At 35.6% G+C, this 16,429-nt stretch overlaps 1 protein-coding gene across 3 annotated transcripts in view; it reads left to right on the top strand.

The window, feature by feature from the left end:
• Window positions 1-16,429, top strand: part of DICER1 (dicer 1, ribonuclease III) — a 65,532-nt gene that overhangs the window by 14,043 nt on the left and 35,060 nt on the right. For all 3 annotated transcript variants that reach the window (XM_066188739.1, XM_066188737.1, XM_066188740.1), the window contains exons 2-9: window positions 2,732-2,797; window positions 3,717-3,817; window positions 11,414-11,606; window positions 12,513-12,675; window positions 13,083-13,213; window positions 14,092-14,226; window positions 15,015-15,175; window positions 16,114-16,282. In XM_066188739.1, the coding sequence (XP_066044836.1) occupies window positions 11,463-11,606; window positions 12,513-12,675; window positions 13,083-13,213; window positions 14,092-14,226; window positions 15,015-15,175; window positions 16,114-16,282 (903 nt within the window). In that variant the 5' untranslated portion in view covers window positions 2,732-2,797; window positions 3,717-3,817; window positions 11,414-11,462. The remainder of the gene's footprint in view (window positions 1-2,731; window positions 2,798-3,716; window positions 3,818-11,413; window positions 11,607-12,512; window positions 12,676-13,082; window positions 13,214-14,091; window positions 14,227-15,014; window positions 15,176-16,113; window positions 16,283-16,429) is intronic.

Raw genomic sequence — 16,429 nt, 5'->3', positions numbered from 1 at the left:
ACAGTTACCCATAAATTAGATTCTACACATTGAATTGCAATTTTTCTGTGCAGCAGAAAACCCTCAAATATGTGGCATAATTTAATTCTAATTGCTGTTAAAACTAATAAATGTGTTTAAGAGTGTTTGTATAGTTGAGGGTTTTTTTTGGGTTTGTTTTGTTTTGTTTTGTTTTGTTTTGTTTTTTAGAGAGGTGTGTGTCCTGAGGACTTCCCTGAAGTCTTAAGTCCTTGGATATCAAAGAGTATTTTGCCTTCAAATTAATCTGAGGCAGTAGGGAGTTTCTACTGTGGTTTCTGGTGTAACTTTGTTGTTTGTACCATAATAAACCAAAGAAAAATAGTTGAAATATGAAGTTGCTGAAATAACAAAAGGAAGAGAAGGATAAGTCCTGTTCTATAGTCACCCCTTCCCCCCTGTCCTCAGCATCTGCGACCAGCTGTGATTGTAGAGGCAGGATGCCAGCCCGGATGTTCATTTTCTTCCCAATCATAAATGCAGTTTTTGCCTTACCCCCTAAAGATCATGCGGGACTTTGGTCGTGCTAGAATTCGGTTGTATCTGCATAAAGATTGTTCACTAAATAAATCATGTGATTTTAAGACTCCATAGAACCTCCTGCAGAATAACTTCATTTTCAAGTTTTTAACAGTTCGAATAATTGCTCTAGGGACTAGTTGTTTAATCTCAAATTGTCAAAGACGTTGAAGAGCAAGAACACTGCTGGTCTTTCAGATTCAGCCTTTTGCTAAAACTGTGGCAGCAGGTGTTACACTGTAAATTTCAGTTATCCTTTTTCTGACCATCCTTTTTTAATAGCAAGTTAGGTATCATATGAATGTGGTTATTTTCAAAGACTCAATTACAAACCCATGGAATAAAAATAAAACCTGTTAATATAGTCTTGATTCTCTGATACAGTTGGATACTTGGTTTTTGCATTAGTAGTGTTTCAGTAGCAAATAGCCAAGATACTTGAAGATCTTGGCTGAGATATGCAGAAGTTACGTGTGGTTGCTTGCAGATTTCCACAGCGCTGGAGATTTGCAGAGGCGCCTGCTGTGTCGCTTCTTGGATGCTTGTCTTGACGTCTTTATAGGAACTGATTTTTTTTTTTTTAATGTTAGTGCTTTGAGTATTTATTGTGTTTGCGGTATGTTTCGGAGTTTGACACTCCCGAGTGTCTGATTATTTTAGAACTCTTGCTTTCTACCTGTTGATAAAATACTTGAATGTTGAGCTCTTAGAAGGTGACATTTAAAAAAAGGGAGAGCCTTGCTGTTTGATGAAGACATTGACCTAAAAATTAGGTTTCTAAAATGTCACTGATTTTTCCTTTTTATTTTTTTTAACAAGATCCTGAGAAACTATAGAGCAAAATTAAACATTTATTTGATGTGGCATAAAGGATTTTGCGGGCTGTGGCTGCGGCATGGGGGATGTTCAGCGCCGGGCAGGCCGGCGGTGCCGCAGTCCCGAGGGCCGTCGGCAGCCGCAGGTGCCCCTGGCCCGCCCGGGAGGGATCGCACCAGCCTTTGTCTGAGTGGGTGTACCAGCGCCATTTAGATGCTAATGTGATATACGCTGCTGTTTTGTGCTAGACCTTGACTGCATCTCAGGAATGTGGCCTGTCTGGTTTTAGGTTGGCATTCAAAGGGCCTACTGTAATTCCTGCCGGCCGATCGATTGATTAAAGCCGCGGTCTTCTGGCTCCGGTGTGCCTGAGGAAGCGGTTGTGCTGGTGGAGAATTAGAATTATGTACCTTTTCGGTTCTCCAGATCTTACCTACTGGTCTCTGTGCTTTGTGTTTGCCATCCGCGATTTGGCTGTAAAGTAAATTTGCTCTGTTAAGCCGCACATGCGGCATTAGCTTTACTAACAAGGCTTGAACCTTTCTTTCTGTTCGTGTTTGCTTTTTGCCGGAGTATCCAAGTGCTGCATTGGTCCCTTTAGTTTTTCTTGCAAATATATAGAGAGTGGAGTAGATTTCTATATTTTTACCGTGGATGTGGCAGTTTTCTGTTGTTAGGCTATTTTCTGGTTCAATGGAATACATATTCTGGTTCATGTTTAGATGCAGTGAATAAATAAATAACCTAGACATAACACAAACATGCTATAATGACTCTAAGTTCTACTTAGTACATCTTGGAAGTAATTTGCTGTATTGTGTGCTGAAAATAAAGGATGTGTTTATGTATGCTGCAAACACAAATTTAAAATGTAGCCGAGGGAATAAATTTCTTGTCAGTCTGTTTTGTACATGAATGCAGTATCCATCGGGTTATCTGTTCTGCATTCCTTTTATATTCTTGTAAAATGAAATAATAACTGTTTACTTTGTTTCCTGGAAAAACATACATTCTTTCAGTTCTCTCTCTTAAATGTGTTAAATAATAATTTTCTTCTGGTTTTCCCTACCGTGTTCAGCGAAACATGCATGGAGCACAGGGGAGACAAGCTGTGAATCTAGTTGGCCTTAGCTAGCAATTACTTCTGCAAATAAAACAAAACAAGCCAATATCTCCTGAGCTCTTATGGCTGATCTTTCAGACACTGACTGACTGTATCCCTGGCCAAAAAGGGGCATATGATAATTAGATTTTGAAGGACCATGTGCTCTTGCTGCAGAGCTAAATATTAAAATGCAAGAAAGCAGACTACCACATGGCACAGTTGATTTTAATGGCAGTTCATGGTAAAATGCTCTCTCTTTATGTTGCCTTTTAGGTTACCTAGGGTGAAACAAAATTACAGGCTTGGAGACTCTGGAAAAGCTCAGCATCAGCATTTGAGGTAAAAATGAACATACTGAACTAATCTTGTGAGTGTCCTCTTTGTTAACTTTATGGAATTGATTGGAGGAGAAATTTTCATCAAGATTCATTTTGTGTTTAAGTTTTCATTATTGATTTAAAAAAATTGGACTTCACAATCTCTCTTTTTAGGTCTGGTAAAACTCACACTCTTAGGTGTATATATTGTTCAGATTTTTTTATGGCTTTAAGAACACTCTAGGTCTGCTAAATATGGTATTTTTGCTTTAGGTTGTAGTTTTATATACATATAGTATTTTCAGTATAAATATATGATACGTATATTTGGCTAATATATCTAGAAATTCACTGTCATGAACTTCTTTCTTTCTGAATTTTACTTTTACGGTTGAATCACCATCTTAAGTGCACAGTATTTTTTCTTCTACTTAAAAGACGTGTACTTTGAGAGAAATAGTTGTTGCCTTTTCATGAATTGACTGTATTACTTGCAGGTTCAAATTGAAATAGTTAAAAGAAACCTGAATTCTGGTTTTCTTTTCTTAATGTCTAACTCAGTGAAAATACATGTGCATGGAAAAAGCAGTACAGTTATACAAACCATAGTGAAATTATATCAAACAGTACTGTTGTATTTCTCATGAGCCAGTAATTAATGATAGTAGCTTGGAAATCAGAGTAGGAAAGTATGTGCACATTTAAACTAAATTATCATTTATATCACACTTTTAAATTTTAGTTTCTGATAGTAAACTAAAATAATTCATGTTTGGAGTGAACCTGAATAGTTAATTTCTGTCAGCAAGTTATAGTATAGGTTCAACACATAAATGTTTATGAGCAACTGAACTACCATAATTAATCTTGCTATTGTAGTTCCCTTTTCAAATAATTTTTATAGTTCATAGTTTTGTTTTGTTTTTTTTTTTTTTTTTAAGTGTCAAGGCTTGAAAATTATGTGATTAATCTACAAGCTGTTATCATGATGTCAAAATGCAGTTCGGGAAGCATAAACACAGAGACTGCGGAAATTAAAACGGTAAGGCTGTGCTTTGTAGTATGGGAGAGGCAGGTTTTGATGTATGACTGCTCTATGTTCTCCTGTTTTATATTTAAAGATGCTTCAGGACCATAGAGTAAAGTAATTTCCATGTGTGAGTTTATAGAAATTAACTTAATTTCTTTGGAAAGGAAAGTGAAGGTAGCTACTTCATTTTATTCATAGAAGTTTAGATGTTTATCATGGAACACTTGCCCTGATACTTCTTATGAAGCTGAATATGATTAAAAATCTATTCAGTTTTTCAAAAGTATGTGTGTGTGTTTTTCTATGTATGTGTGTGGGTTTTATATTCAAATGTGGTTGTGTTGGTGAAACACAATCAGTTAAAAAAAAAAAAAGAGAGAGTTGACGCAAGGGGTTAGAATTAGAATTGAATTCATATGTTGTTCCAGATAGGAGATACAAAGTAAATGCTAAGGAAAAGAAGTGACAGGTAAATTAAAGTCTTAATTTTAATAGTATGCTTCAGTTTGAAATATGAGTTCGGCAAAAACAGGGAAAGAGGCTATCTGATTAAAACTACATAGCAGAAGAAGGTGCTTTGATAGCATAGAGAAGACAGAAATATATTTAGTTCCACTGGTGCTCATCTTTCCTTGCATCTTAGATCCATATACTTCATGCTTTATCTTTTGTCATCTGTGTTAGGGAGGTGAAAGGAGTCTGCATAGCACCAGTTCTACACTGCTGATTAAGCAACTGCATAGTTAGGATTGTTGCACAGGCTTGTACACATCATTTTAAAAAATGAGTTTGTTCCAGAGTCTGGCTGCATGTCTGTGCTCTTTAGAGGAGAAACATCCCCTTTCTTAATATTTATTCTGATTGCCTCATGCACTGGTATCACTGGAGATGTGCTACAAAACTGATTTTTGTTTTTACATTGTATTGCTTTACTTGTAATGCCCTACAAGCTGTGTGTGTTCTGCTAATAAATAGTGGCATAATGCATTTGCATTTGACTGTTCAATGTGCAGCAGCACAACTCCTGTGTGAATGCTGACTTGCTGGCTCTGTTGGCTAGTCAGGGTGGATTGATGGCAACACAGTGTTTATTAGGCTTTTGCCCCAAGTCCAGATTTGGTCATACTGGACACTACATGAAGGACTTAAAGGGTTTTCTGAGTCTACTAAGTGTCATGTTGTACTCCATTTCTCTCCTACAAATGGACATTTAGGAAGAATTTGCCAGGAATTTCACTTGTTAACTGTTGTACTGCTTGTAGAAGTGCTTCAGAATCAGCTCATCCAAATGTAGAGCTTCAGTTAAACTTTCGTTTTAATAAGCTCTTTAATGAAACTTTTCCTGAGCATCAGAAAGCACAATGCCATCGTTGTGCTGGTATGCCTTGGTAGGATATTAAAGACCAATGTTAGACTAGTTCTGTATCAGAAAAATAGAAAAAAAAAAAAAAGAATTCTTATTGTTCAAAATGAGTGTTTCTGATTGTGCTAGGGAAACCAGGAAGTGCTTATATTTGAGCTTTTTAAGCATCTACACATTCCCTTCTTGGAAAGGAGCACATCTGAAATGCATTCTTTTTTTTTTTTTTCTTATTTGAAAATATTGTAAGACCAAATGTAAAAATTGCTGTTAGGAAATGCATGGGATAAAGATCTTTGAAGGATGAGAGAGAATTAATGTCTCATAAGGTGTGTTCTGTTTTAAAGAGAGCGCAGTATAAAAGAGATTTCTGATTCATCTTACTGAGTAATATTGTCAGTTGTTTGATGTTTGAGTTTTGGATTCTTTTTTTTTTTATTGCAGATAAAACTTGGGAGTGTTTGGGATTTTTAAGTTCTCTTAAGAGAATTAAAGTTGCAGGAGTAATACTAACAAAATACGCTTCTTTTTCTGGAAGAAGTAGTGTGTTCTTCTGGGCTGTCACTGAAAAAGTCAAATCCTTTTTAAAAGTACACTTTTAAGAAAGCTTAGAAACCGGACAACATAGAAATATTGCAAGTTCACTTAAATTGAGGCAAAACCAATTCTTGCCTCTGAATGCTTACAGTGTGAGTTGGTATGGAACATTCTCAGTGACATTTTACATTTTGTATATTAACATTTACATTAATTTTCTACTCTATATTTTGTATTTGTAATATTTTACATTTTTCTTTTTATTTGGTTCTCCTTTACCCAAGTAAGAATTTTCTGTTAGATCATTCAGCAAGTTAATGTTTCATGTAGCACTTGAAGATAGAAATTGCTATAAAGAAAGTGCATTCAGACTCCTCAGGTGCTCATGTAACCGAATATTCAAGCAGCAAGGTTCTATTGATATTTTTTTATAAATTGTGGTTTATTTCCTTTAGAGTAAGTGGATTATTTTTACCTCTTGAGGCTATCTTGTTTTGGCTGATGTTGAGTGTGTTTTTGGAGGATAAATTAGACATTCTTGGACAAAGATGAAATCCTAAAGCATCAAAAGTAATGTTTGTATCACAAGGATTATATTAGGTATAAATTTGCAAATCAGTATAGAAAGCAAATTAAATACATTGCAAATGGCAGTAGGAAATTTTTGTTGTTAATAGAAGATGATTTAGGTTTGCATTAACTTGTGTAAACAGCGCAAACTATGCTCACAAATGGTGGCAAAAACTTTAAAGTTGCATCCCCAGGACACTACTCTCTTCTCTGTGTACCTCAGTGCCGTTCCATAAACGTTTTAAACTGACCTCCAAGCAGGACTAGATCATGGAAGTCTCATTCCGGGTGAAGCCTCTGGTTGGTTTGGCTTGTATTCCTTGAATACAAGTGCATAAACCTTGAATTTTTTGTGCGCCGCAGGATGGCTTCAAATTGGATATAGTGATGTGACTGAAAAACCTGCACCACAGTTCCAGATTTATTACAGACTGGAAAAAATTGCTATTGCTTGTTGTTGACTTCATTTCCAACATTGTATGTTTTTCTGAAAACTGGTCTTTAAATGACAGAATAAGGGGTTAATTTTAGCACTGCAGTTCACTATCTGTTCACATAAATGTGCATTTAAATAAGGACACTAGGTTGTGAATGCTGCTCTTAAAACTCAAGATCGATGGCCATGAAACTGGAACTTTCACTGTTATTTGAGTAGAACAAATAATCTTGAGCACTGTGCTGCCTTATCCATAACTAGTCTAGAGTCACAAGAAATATGATCTGTTTCAGATGTTTCTTGCTCCAAATTCAGCTACTTCTTACAGTTTCTTGTTCTGTCAAATTTCAAAATAATGCAGTGGACAAAGGCTGAGCATCTTGGCAAGTATCTTTATTACCCAGCACTGGCTGAGCAGGACTAGCTTGGCTTTTTGTTTTGCTTCACTGTTAGCTAGTTTCAGTTAGCTCATGTTCAGTTTTCTGTCCACAGATTCTGAACATATGTGCTTACATCTCAGATGTTTTCAATTTAAAATCTGTTCTTCAAGTACATGTGTTCTTTCCCTTTTTATTTCTAGATGATCCTGTACTGCTTTTCTTTTATTGAAGAACTTGATATTTTTCCTTGCTATTGAAATAGAGACTCTAGAATGATACAATTACTGCATTATTCTGGCTTACTCCCATAATAACGTTGACATTGATCTTGTCAGATCTTATATAATTCCAGTACAAATAATAGAAATGAGGGCCAGGACTAGGAAACCTTAGTATAGCAGAAAGAAACATTAATTTGGGAGGATAACCTTTTCTTTTTACCTTACTTAGCCTAAATTTCTTCCCCCTATATGTTCTTTCAAATCTGTTGTGTCTCATGCAAGCTCAACCCAGGTATGATTGCAGTGGCACACAATACTGTTTTGGTAGTATGTACTTTTCAAGTTACAAATGTGCATATACTCCTTCCTTCACACTTCAATGGGGGTTTTTTTGAGAGTCTTTTTGGTCTCACTGGCATAATTGTGTTTAAGAGCAGGTCTTCTGTGAAGGTGCACAGAAACCAGAGCTGTAGTCTAGGGTATATGTTGTTTCACAGTCTTTCCAGATCAAGCTGAAACTATAGGTAAGCATAAATCCTCTTATTTCTTGCAGCAGGGTAGCTAAACTGGTATCACTGTTATTGGGTGCATAGCAAAAGAGGTGAACTATTTGTAATATTGGATCCTTTACTTGTTTTTTATTAGCAGCTTTTTAAAATAAGTTTGGTTTTCTCTCCTTAATTCCCTCCTGATGATGTGAGATAGCTGTTTTATATGTTCCCAAAGTTGCGTTTATGATTTGAAAAAAACCCACAAGACAGATGGAACAGTAAACAAAGAGGAGGAGCTGCTCATCTAAAGAGATTCATAAAACTGAAGTGGCTGGGCTCATATACAAGAATGATTGAGGAATCAACTTCAGCTTTTACAATGGAAAATGTTTGGGCTTTTTTTTCCCCTGGTCCATTCTAGCAATTATTATGAATGACAGTGAGGTCTCATTTTAAACAAAGCAAACATTAGTTGTTTTTCACCAGTTCTAGGTAAGCAGAGAAGCTTTATTGAGACAGTTTCAATGAAATACTGTAGTCATGCAAAAGACCTTTGTGTTCTTCAAACACTGCAGGGGATTCGAACTGTATGATCTTTAAGGTCTATTCCAACCCAAACCATTTTATAAGGATTTTTTTTGTCTGTGTTACCAACTAGTGCTTTCACTCACTGAAACACAAAAAGAGAAGCTAGATATATTAAAGGAGAGCTTCATCTAAACTTGGAGAAGGGGGTGTTGGGGATGACACCTTTCCCTGCTTTTTCTCCTTCTTCCCTGTTCTCCTGCACCTGAGCTGTCAGTTCATACAAAAGCTTCACTAAGGTTAGTAGTGCCCATAGTTTATGATGCTTTCTGCTGGTGTCTGGGGAAGTTTGTATGTCATGCTGCTGTCTTTGCCAGTGACTGATTTAATCTATCAGTCACAGACTGATAAACATCAGGTACATTTGATGTGCGAATGTTCAGTAGATCAGAATGTCAAGGATCATCACATTGCTACATGCAGCTGTATAACACCTAAACCATTCTATGGTGACTGAATCTTTCCTGCCGGCCGACTCCTATGACCCAAGGCTTTGGAGTCCCAGTGGAAGAACAGCCACTAGTTCCAAGGAGGGAATGAAGCAAAACATCTTTAGTTGTGCCAGATCAGAACACTCTGTGAGATTACTATAGTTGCATTGTTAGAACCTGTGTGTGCTTGTATGCATTCTTTGAAATGTATAGGAACAATTTAAGAATCTTTTTTTGTATTACAACTGAAATGAATAATGATTTAGTACTGATTTTGTGATTTGTGTGGACTCTGTTGTTCTTTATTTACAGCTAAATAAAGCAATACTGATCCATTTTACCTGTTCAGGTAATCTGAAATACTTGGGCTGAAATGATAACTTACATTACAGGAGTGAAGAATAAATGAAAAGGTTGCCATGGATTTGGAGATTGTCTTAAAGCAACTGGAAAAACATAAAATGTCAAGCATGTTCTTTACTATGTCCAATGAAAAAGCACGTTTGTTCATTCTGAGTTTTTTTAAGATTTTAAGGCATCTTTTCTTTCTGGAATCTTCTCACTGTGACAGTTTTTGTGATGCCCAAATAAAAATATCAGACAATATTCCAGCAGTATCAACACACTTTTTATTTTAAAGAGGAACATTTTTCATTGAAAGGAAGTACGTTTATTGATGATCCTAAACTCACGAAGTTTATCCTTGTTCACTAAGTAGCATTTACTTCTGAACGTTTGTCTGTAAAAGGTAAATATATTTTTACAGTGGAACTCTTGTCTATAATGCTACTTCGGCTTAACCTCACTGTTCTTCAGGGCTTCCCCTGCCACTTAGAAAGGAATTGAGAACAAAGCTTTATCTGACCACTGACAGTAAAGTGAAATTACGTCTGACTCTGCAAGAGGAGTGATCATGTAATTCAATGTATTGTCTTCTCTTTATTTTACAATATATGCCTGAGATGGAAAGTGAGGTAATTGGTTTAATATCTTTTTTCAGAGCTTCCTATAATTATTTAATACTAGTTTAATATCAGTGTCTCGACATGGTCCAGATTATAATATTTAATTTTAAAATATTAGCATAGAACACAGCAACAGTGTTATTAGTTACTAGTTGGACACTATGGAACAAATCTAAATGAATATTTCTCTTAATTACAGAATCACATAATTACTAGGGTTGGAAGGGACCTCTGGAAATTTAGTCAATGCCCCATTTTTGATGATTTAATTATACTGCCTTTTTTTTTTCTCTCTCTTTCTTCAGTTATTTCTGATAACCATTACTGGTTCTCTCTTAGATAGCGTATTACACTTCTCTACTTTTTTTTTTATTCCTTACTGCACATTTGCAAAATTAAACAAGTTTCCTGTTGTGTAGAAAAGCAAGAACATTCCAATGCAATATAATGATAATTAGCTTTTCCTCATGTCTTTTTAATGAATTACTGAGTATGAATGCATGATCAATTTTCTCAGCTTATGCATTTCTCAGCTTATATTGATGATAAAATTAATATAGAGTTTGTAGGAATTTTGAGGATAATTAACTTTTGAACGTACTGTTTTTTGAATAGGGTATGTATCCAATTTAAAGAAGGAGTATTCAAAATTCTTTAGATTTCATGTAGTCTGTTTCTGTATACTTCAGCAATACTTTCCTATGTCATCAGGCAGTAAACACTTTCCTAGGCTAAAGGTTTTTATCTTGTGGGGTTGGTTGGTTTGTGTTAGTTGGTAGGTTTTTTTTGTTTTAACCATGATCATTCCTGACAAGTAACAAATGTTTTTAACACGCACACACACACACACACACACACACACACACACACACACACACACACCTCCCATGGTGATGAGGACTTCTGGCCTCAGTAGGAAAGTGTTCTCCAGTGCTCAATTGTCATGAAGTTCTGAATGCTTTGTTTGTGTATGAATTACAGTGTCTATGGATGTTGGTGATAAGCTTGTAAGGATTCCATTTTCTATTAGTCCATACTAGAGTCATCAGCAATTATCTAAAATGCTTCTGCCAGTTCTTAAAAAGATAATCTTATCAGAATCTGATGATTTGAAAATACTGACATTCTTTTGTAGTTTCTGTTCTTTTCCTAGCAATTAGAATAAAATTCCTGTTTGCCTGTATTTAAAGCTTTAATTGGTGAAAGGTGTTTTTGGTTGGGAAGAAAAATGGAAGATCTTATTTTTGTGCCTGTACTGTAAAATTCAGTGTTCTTCTTTCCTGAAGTAAAGCTAAGACAGCTTTAGTTTTTGAAGTTTAAATTTAAAATCAGATTCTGTGAGACCATAAATGGAACTTTATATTAAAATGTGTGTGTGTAAATCCAGATGCCTGGAATGAGCATTGTCCTGTAAAGTACAGCTCCTTTCGAATTTCTGGGGTACTTTGATAAGCACACATCTTCTAGTAAAGATGTGCCTGTAAATTTAAAACTAACATTTTCTGCTGAAAATAGTATGAGAAGAAACACTTCGGTAAGTAAAATCAAGTAATGTTCTTTTCTTGATGAAAGTTTTCTCTTACTGCTTGAGATCGCAAGTATATCTAATACTGATTCATTTTCTTCTCATAGTAGGCTGTGCTGGAACAAAAATGCAATGAAAGAAACACTGGATGAATGAATGAAAAGCCCTGCTTTGCAATCCCTCAGCATGGCGGGACTGCAGCTCATGACCCCTGCTTCCTCCCCAATGGGTCCATTTTTTGGACTGCCATGGCAACAAGAAGCAATTCATGATAACATTTACACACCAAGAAAATATCAGGTACTAGTGGTAGTATAATACAGTAACATCAGAAAAAGTACAGTTAAATCCATTAATTAATGGAAAAAGAAAAAGAGCAGGTGGAAAATGTGCTGTGATGTACGCTATCAGGACGTGTCTCTCTGAGCTCTACCTGTTGGGAGCTAATTCTTCAGTTTGGCTATGTTTAACATTTCTTACATCTCTCCTTTCCTCTTCTCAGTTTGCTCTAATGAGCAGAACAGCTTTTAGGATTAGTATTCTCCTGCCACTCTGCAGGGTGCTGCTAGGTAGAAATAAATTGTGCCTCTCAATTGTATGCATACTTCATGTCTCCTTCCACCTCTCACTTTCTCTTCCACATGATATACTAATGGTGATTTTTGGTTCACATACTGCTCAAAGCAGCCCTCTACAAGTCAGAAGCCCCATCAGGGTACTCCGATTTTTCACTTTAAGGAAAACTGAGTTCTAGAATACCAGCTCCCTTTGCACTGCAGAGGTGCCCAGGAGTGTTTTGTGTAGCATTACTGAGAAATTTGGATCACCTTGAGCTAGTCTACGTGCTTGGGCTGAATTGATGTGTGCAATTAGTTTTAAAGGCTGTAGCTTCTTTCTTCACCCTGTGTGTATAGCAACAGAATTATCTACTTAAAAGATACATTCGGAAGGCTGCCTGAGAACAGATTGTGGTACTGAAGGATTTTAGATTTTGAAGCTGGGCTGTACATAGTGTGTTAATATTTTTGAATGATTGTGAGAATACATTGTTTTGAAGGAGACATGTTAACTATATGGCACTTGAAAGATCTCAAGTGATACTATTGACTTGTACTTGTCTATAGTTTATTTATCACTTCTGTTATTTTTTGTCAGCTCTTTCACTGCATTGCTGCAAGTAAGGACATTATTATTTTTTAAACCTAGGTTGAACTGCTTGAAGCAGCTTTGGATCATAATACAATAGTCTGCTTAAACACTGGCTCAGGGAAGACTTTTATTGCAGTACTACTCACTAAAGAGCTGTCCTATCAGATCAGGGGAGATTTCAACAAAAATGGAAAAAGAACTGTGTTCTTGGTCAACTCGGGTAAGAGGAAACATTCCTAAACACACTACTAATGCTTCCGTGGAGTATTCTGTGGCAGTGGCTTGTGAAAGCAAAGTTGGGAGAAACTTTTACATAAAGTCTTCAACAGCAAGGATGTGATAACTTTCTCATCTTTTGTTTCATCATCTGTTTAATATAATCTGTTTATATATATAACATGTTCTCTAGTTTAGACATTGAATCTGAACTGCAATTTAGTTACCCATCTGTTCCCTTGATGTGGTTTTGCATAGAGGCAGTTGCCATGTACACATGTTTTAACATTAGTCTGAGCTAAAGATCGCATATCACGTGAAATGTGGTGCTAGGTCATATGACACACATCTTATAAGTTAAAGTATGAGAAGACCTTTATGTAAATGAGATTTTTTTTTTTTCCCCTTAAGCAAATCAAGTGGCTCAACAAGTGTCAGCTGTCAGGACACATTCAGACCTTAAAGTGGGAGAGTATTCAAGTTTGGAGATAACTGAATCATGGACAAAAGAGAAGTGGAGTCAAGAATTCTCTAAGCATCAGGTAATGTATTAAGTAAAAACTATAAGCAAAGCATGCATAGAGTTCGGTTGGATCAGAAGTGATTCCTTCCAGTTATACACTCAGTCTTTTTTAAAAAGAAATCCAGCATATTGGTAATATTTGTATGTTCATTTTGAGGCAAATATATGTAGGTGTTTTCAGGTTGTTTTTAAAAAGCCATCCTCTAAGTCCTTTGTTTTCAGTCTCCCTGACTTGTTCATGATATTGATTGGAGAAGAAATTTTGCGTGTGCATACTATATTTTAAATGCTGTTAAAATTTTATTAAATGTTAAAGTTTTGGGGTTTACTTTCTGGGGATTAGTAATGCTCTGTGGAATATATCTGGGGAACTCTGACAGAAGAAAGTCTTACTAAGTGAAGTTTAAAGTGACTGTAAAAACTACATAATTTTATCAACAAACTCCTATTTTTATGTGTTTTGCTTGAAAAAGAATTGTAGTAACATCCTGCTTACGTTACAGCTGTGAATAGTTAAGAGCTTATGAAGAGCTATCTTTCTTGACAGAGACTTGATGATAGGACACATATAGGGCCACTAACTTATTTTATTAGGAATTAATGATGCTTACTCTATGTGGTCGGATTGGTGTTGAGATTGTTGTATTCATTTATTAAATGGGCGTGTGACTGGAGAGATACAGACATACACAAATACACCCCCATTCAGACAGATGGCTTTCTCCAGTAGAGAATGTTGTATTCTCTTTTGTCCTTACCTGGTGTACAGGTAGATGAGTAGGGGTTGATACTTGCTAGTGCTGTTTCACAAGACCTGCAGAAGGCTTTTCCTCTTTCACCTTGACCTCAGACAGCTTGTGCTTTTCATGTACTGACATTTTTTTCCTTTCCATCTAGGTTCTGGTTATGACATGTCATGTTGCTTTGACTGTTTTGAGAAATGAGTATTTATCCCTGTCAAGTATTAATCTTCTGGTGTTTGATGAGTGCCATCTTGCAATCCAGGATCATCCATACCGTGAAATTATGAAGGTGCATTTGTTGTGTGAATGTTTAAATACTTGGTTGAGGAGGAAAAGTCAGTGGGAGGGCTGGAGAATTGGGAACCATTTAATCCCGTTTAAGAATTTGGAACCATTTTTGTAGCAAATTCTGCTACAAAAAAAATATTAGTGGAAATAATGTTAGCATATTCCTGGGATTGTGAAATTACTGTATTGAGTTAAAGACTTCAGTGATACTATGTGGTAGAAGAATAATGTATTTACTGTATTTTACAGTGGGGATTAAAGAAAAATCTGTCTTGAACAAAGGAGCTAAATTTATTGAATTAGGGGAATTTTTAAAATTCATCAGTAAAATATATGAGTTAGGGAATGGGATATACTAATCAGATTTTAGTTATTTTAAAAATGCTGATCTCTGAAGGTGTTTCTGGGGCTCTTTCCAGAGTATTATTGGCTCCGTGTCTTTTTTTGGCTTATAAGTGAGAGATACCTGCATAATAAGTGTCTTTCAAAATTACTTTTCAAGTGCGTGTGCTTTTTTATATGGCATGGAAGTATTATATTATGTATTGGAAGTGTGACAAGAATATTCTGGTTAACGCTGTTTCTATTTTTCCATGTTGTAAATATTTACCTTTAAATGAGGTGGCTGTTTAAATTCTGGTCAGTAGAACAGAAACCATTAATTTAGCGTTTGGTTCCTTTTGCAACACCTGCTATTGAAATAAAATTTTCCAGCCTAAGCATCATAAGTTTGCAAGCAGATTAACAGGATACCTTTTGTAAATAATTTAATTTGATTTAATTTCACAGATCTGTGAGGATTATCCATCATGTCCTCGAATTTTGGGATTAACGGCTTCCATTTTAAATGGGAAATGTGATCCTGCTGAGTTAGAGGAGAAGATCCAGAAACTGGAGAAAATTTTGAAGAGCAATGCTGAAACTGCAACTGATTTGGTGGTTTTAGACAGGTATGTTTTATGATTGTTGGTAAATTGATGCCTGCATTTTCATTCTGCACAGAGGAATAAATCAGTAGCAATATTCTTGTCTTCTTAATTTTAGAAAAGTTTATATTTTATATGATGCTGCTATTCCATTTAGGATGGAGATGGAATGTTAAATGGCTTTTCAGTATAAAGGCTGATTAGCCTTGGTAGGGAGAGATTTTCTGTAGTTAAATAACAAAACAAGAAGTTGCCTTTTTTCCCCCCCAAATGCATAACCTGGGTTTTAAAGGCTAATGAAAGATAGAGAGAGATGAGAGGAGAGAGTAAATACTTAAATAACAGAACAAATGAGTTACAGAATCTAGAGTCCTGTGAATGTTGTTTAAACTAAAGGTGGTGATAATGTGATGACTTGTTGTAGAGGAAATTAGGATAAAATGCTATGTAGCATGTTTTCTTCTACCACCATGTGTAAAAGTTTTAAATGCATTTTTTTAACTTGTCTGAACCATTTCCTTGTAAGAATTTCTTGCTGCCATTCAAGAATAGTAATTATTTTACTTGTGTAAATGTATATATAGACATACATTATGTTATGTGGATTGGTTTTCTTTTGTATAGCAAGAGAGTGCACTGTGGAAAAATAAGTGAAGATATTGGTGAAATAAATAGAATTTGCTTAAATTTTCCAATATTTGAAATGAAGATAGCAATATTAGCCTTCTTTTTAGAAGTGTATTAGAACGGTATCTAGAATGAAGTAGTTCAATATTTTGGGTCGTGGAGGTTTTTATGAAGTGTTTAACTGTATAACGTCTAATAATTACTGATTCATGGTGGGGAAAGAAATGTTCTTGAATACACATCATGTTGCTGTTGTGTTTGCTGTATAACCTTAAGAGCTGAAATAGCTCTGACTTTCAGAAGCTGTGTTTAACTTGATCTTTGCCCTCATTAAGATATACTTCTCAGCCATGTGAGATTGTTGTAGACTGTGGACCATATACTGACAAAAGTGGGTTGTATGGAAGATTATTAAAGGAATTGGATGAAGCACTTGCTTTTCTAAATGACTGCAACATATCTGTGCATTCAAAAGAAAGAGATTCTACCTTAATATCTAAGCAGGTAAGGATTTCAAGAAATGCGAGAAACCTGGGGAATAGAAATCTTACTGTTGTTTTTCTTTGCCATGTATGTTCCATAACTGAAACCTCTTTAGCTAGCCATCCCTGATTGTCTGAAGCAAAAAGACTTCACAGTTTTGTGTTCATT

Source organism: Chamaea fasciata, unplaced genomic scaffold, assembly GCF_029207755.1.
Source record: "Chamaea fasciata isolate MVZ Bird 193981 ecotype frontalis unplaced genomic scaffold, bChaFas1.0.hap1 SCAF_7, whole genome shotgun sequence".
Lineage (NCBI taxonomy): Eukaryota > Metazoa > Chordata > Aves > Passeriformes > Sylviidae > Chamaea > Chamaea fasciata.
Note: the sequence above shows the minus strand (reverse complement) of the source record. Positions and strands in the feature narration are given on the sequence as shown.